General features: G+C 33.9%; 1 protein-coding gene across 1 annotated transcript; it reads left to right on the forward strand.

Moving 5' to 3' along the window:
• The first annotated feature begins 1,189 nt into the window (after positions 1–1,189).
• Positions 1,190–2,215, forward strand: LOC141639092 (uncharacterized). The gene has a single exon (XM_074448278.1). The coding sequence runs from the start codon at positions 1,190–1,192 to the stop codon at positions 2,213–2,215; it is 1,026 nt and encodes a 341-aa protein (XP_074304379.1).
• The last annotated feature ends 2,452 nt before the right edge of the window (positions 2,216–4,667 follow it).

Raw genomic sequence — 4,667 nt, forward strand, 5'->3', positions numbered from 1 at the left:
CTGACGATATACCAGATCATCTTCTTCATCTCATGCAGCAAGACATAGGTGGAGCAATCCGTCTCATTGTACACAGATACTATTCGTCTAAAGCTGTAGACGGATAGTGGCTTTATCACAAAATGCAAGTGGGAGGGCAAGTGGGGGGTATCCATTTCCCACCCACTTGCACTATCCACTCTCATTTTGTTAGAGGGACATTATCCATCTATACCTTTAGACGGATAGTGTCCGTCTAAAGTGAGAATTTGTATAGGTGGAGTGTCTTGGCCTAGAGTAGTTCTGTTTTATGCTTTTTAGTTTATGTGTTTTATTTCTGTTTTTGGGGTAATTCCCGCTTCTTCTAAACAAAAAAAATGAAAATAACCTTTTTAAAATATCCAAAATGTTATAACACATAGTGTTTATGAATGTCCGTTACCACTTTTGCCATAAACATTCTACGTTACACATTGAATAAGTACTCTAAATATTGTATAGGTTACTCTTCACATGTACCTATAAATAGTATGTTTATCTCATGTACAATATACACACAATATCAATAAGAAAAACTTCTCCTCATCTACATTCGTTTCATAACACGTTATCAGCACCAAGCTCTAATCAACTAAGGTAATTGAGTCAACAACAGAAAAATATATAAATTGGTTTGATAGGATCTTTACCTCTGCAAATTCTTATTTTCTCTTATTGATTTTATAATTACTAACGAATTTATTATTAAGCTCTTTTATCTATTTTTTTTTATAAGTTAATTTATGCATAAAGTTGATCAGTTGCATGAATTAAACATTATATTGGACATACACCTAAGAGTATATCTGATATTCTAATATAAAATTTATTCTACCCTAAAATATTTTTGCTTATGAATTAAAATATGTTGTCTAATAAATGGAATGAAACAATTAAGAAAAGTTTAATACAATGAGAGTTATCAAACTTTGTGTATTTTCTCACTTAAGTTCATTAATAAGATAACATTATAATGAAATAAGGAATGGAAATCTATTATCTAGTTTAATTTTTCTCATGCATAGAAAATTATAACTTTAAGTAGAAACTTGATAACCATATTTCTCATCCAATTTAGTTTTATACCCCTTATTTTTGTATTATCGTTTTTTTAATTTTTAGATGATATATGATACCTAATTTATAATTTTATTATCTTCCATAGTGCATTATGTCGAACATTGCAAAACTTGAGTTTGAGGCTCTTGATATTGCTGGAAAAAAATATTTATCATGGGTTTTAGATGCTAAAATCCACCTAGATGCAAAAGGTCTAGGTGAAACGATTAAGGACGGAAACAAGTCCACAAGTCAAGACAAAGCTAAGGCTATGATATTTCTTCGCCATCACCTCCATGATGGACTTAAACTTGAGTATTTAATAGTTAAAGATCCACAAATTCTTTGGAACGATCTAAAGGAAAGGTACGACCACCAGAAAACTGTAATACTACCAAAAGCTCGATATGATTGTATGCATTTGAGACTCCAAGCTTTTAAATCTGTCAGCGAATACAATTCAGCCATGTTCAGAATCAGTTCTCAACTTAGATTATGTGGAGAGAAAATAATTGACAAAGACATGTTAGAAAAAACATGCTCCAATTTTCATGCAAATAATATTGTCTTGCAAACACAATACCGAGAAAAAGGTTTCAAAAAGTATTCTGAACTTATATCTTGTCTTTTGGTGGCTGAGCTAAACAACGAGTTGTTGATGAAAAATCATGAATCACGTCCTACTGGCTCGGTTCCATTCCCTGAAGTGAATGTGACATCTCGTAATGAAAATAAATCCAATGCTAACAGTTATACGAGAAATGGTGGCCGTGGACAATGCCGTGGCCGAGGCCGTGGACGTGGAATTGGTAAGTATGGCAAAGGTCGTGGAGGCTCTTTTAATAAAACGCATTCCCACCAGAAGTGGGATCGTAAAGATGGCAAAAGCGAGAAAGATAAAAATGAAAATATGACCAATATATGCCATCGTTGTGGAGGAAAAGGTCACTGGACTCGCTTATGTCGCACGCCAAACCATCTTGTTGATCTTTATCAACTATCATTGAAACAGAAAGGAAAAAATGTTGAGACAAATCTTCTATTTGAAGATGTTGATGGTGATTTTGATTTTGATTTTGGTGGTGCGACACACCTAGAAGTTGATGATTTCCTCACTATCTCGGAAGGGAGTAATTAAGTTGCGATAGTAACTTATAATATCAATAAAATAATAGCTCTAAATAATACGGGTTGTTTTTCCAATAAAATTTCTATCTTATAATAATTATGATCACATAATAAAATTTCACATGTTATCAAAGACATTATGTTATATGAGTTTATTTTTTATTTTTTTTTCTATCAAATTTATATATTGTTATTTTATGAAATATGTTTTAATATTGTGACATTTATTTTATTTTCGTGAAGAATGTGAATACCCTCCAAGTTCAGTTTGGAATCAATGGTGAAGAAATATGTCTTGCCGACAGTGCAACAACTCACATTATACTTAAGAATAAGAAATATTTTTCTCATTTAGTGATAAGAAGGACTAGCGTGGGTACTATATCTGGTAGTACAAATATTATTGAAGGCTCCGGAAGAGCCAATATATTATTGCCTTGGGGAACGAAAATTGATATTATTGACGCATTATATTCTCCAATGTCTCAAAGGAATTTATTAAGTTTTAAAGATATACGCAATAATGGCTATCATATTAAGACAAATAATGAAGGAGATACTGAATTCCTTCAAATTACAAGTACATCCCAAAATGGGAAACATATACTGGTCAAATTGCCTACATTCTCCAGTGGCTTATACTATACGAAAATTAATACAATTGAAACACATATTACACTAAACCAGAAGTTTAGTGATAACCTAATAATTTGTCATGACCGATTAAGCCATCCCGGCTCGGTAATGATGCGAATAATTATGAAAAATTCTTGTGGACATTCACTAAAGAGCCAGCAGTCTCTTCCTAATAATTTTCCTTGTGCTGCTTGTTCACAAGGTAAGTTGATACTTCGTCCATCACCAGTTAAGATAAATTATGAATCTATCAATTTTCTGGAACGTATACAAGGGGATATATGTGGACCAATACACCCCCCATGTGGACCATTTAGATATTTTAGTGTTTCCATCGATGCATCGACTAGATGGTCACACATATCTTTGTTATCAACTCGCAACCTCGCATTTGCGAGATTACTTGCTCAATTGATAAAATTACGAGCACATTTTCCATATAATCCAATTAAGACTATTCCTCTTGATAATGCCGGTGAGTTTACATCTCAAGCTTTCAATGATTACTGCATGTCAATTGGAATAAATGTTGAACATCCTGTAGCACGTGTTGACACACAAAACGGTCTTGCAGAATCGTTAATTAAACGACTTCAGCTAATTTGCTAGACCATTACGTATGAAATCTAAACTCCCTATCTCTGCTTGGGGAAACGCAATACTACATGCAGCAGCACTAATTCGCATCAAGCCAACAAGTTATCATAAGTTCTCCCCATTTCAATTGGTTTTTGGTCAGGAACCAAATATTTCTCACCTTAGAATTTTTGAATGTGCAGTTTATGTCCCTATCGCTCCACCACAACGGACCAAAATGGGTCCTCAAAGAAGATTGAGAATATATGTAGGATTTGAATCCCCGTCAATAATAAAATATCTTGAGCCAACCACGGGTGATTTATTTACGGCTCGTTTTGCAGATTGTCAATTTAACGAGTCAGTTTTTCCATCCTTAGGGGGAGAAAATAAACAACTGGAAAAAGAAATAAAATGGCATGAATTATCAGTATCTCATCTTGATCCTCGTACAAAAGAATGTGAACTAGAAGTTCAAAAGATAATTCATTTACAAAGATTAGCAAATCAATTGCCAGATGCTTTTACTGACCCAAAAAGAGTGACTAAGTCACATATACCACCTGTAAATGCTCCATTTAAAATTGAGGTCCCGGAAGGACAAACTAAAATTGCTAATGAGTCTAGTACACGCCAGAAGCGTGGAAGACCAACTGGTTCCAAGGATAAAAATCCTAGAAAAAGAAAAGGAGCAAAGAATGATGATGGTCACATCGAGGATGTAATATATATACAAAAACCTCCAGAAGAGACTTTAGACATGACTGAAAATGAAGAGATCTCAATAAATTATATCATGTCTTGAATTATTTGGAATCGTAATGAAATAGACGTCGATGATATTTTCGCATGCAACGTTGCACTAGATGTTATGAAAAATGAAGAGGATCATGAACCAAAGTCCATTGAAATTTGTAGACAAAGAGATGATTGGCCAAAATGGAAAGAAGCAATTGAATCCGAATTGAAATCTCTTGAAAAGAGAAAAGTATTTGGACAAGTAGCCCGAACACCTGAAGGTGTAAAGCCAGTGGGATACAAATGGGTCTTTGTGCGGAAAAGAAATGAAAATGGCAAAATTGTGAGATATAAAGCTCGATTAGTTGCACAAGGGTTTTCACAAAGACCTGGTATTGATTATGAGGAGAGATATTCTCCTGTGGTGGATGCAACTACTTTTAGATTTCTTATTAGTCTGGCAATAAGAGAAGGTCTTGACTTACATTTGATGGACGTAGTCACAACTTACT

The sequence above is a fragment of the Silene latifolia genome, unplaced genomic scaffold (genome assembly GCF_048544455.1).
Source record: "Silene latifolia isolate original U9 population unplaced genomic scaffold, ASM4854445v1 scaffold_274, whole genome shotgun sequence".
NCBI lineage: Eukaryota > Viridiplantae > Streptophyta > Magnoliopsida > Caryophyllales > Caryophyllaceae > Silene > Silene latifolia.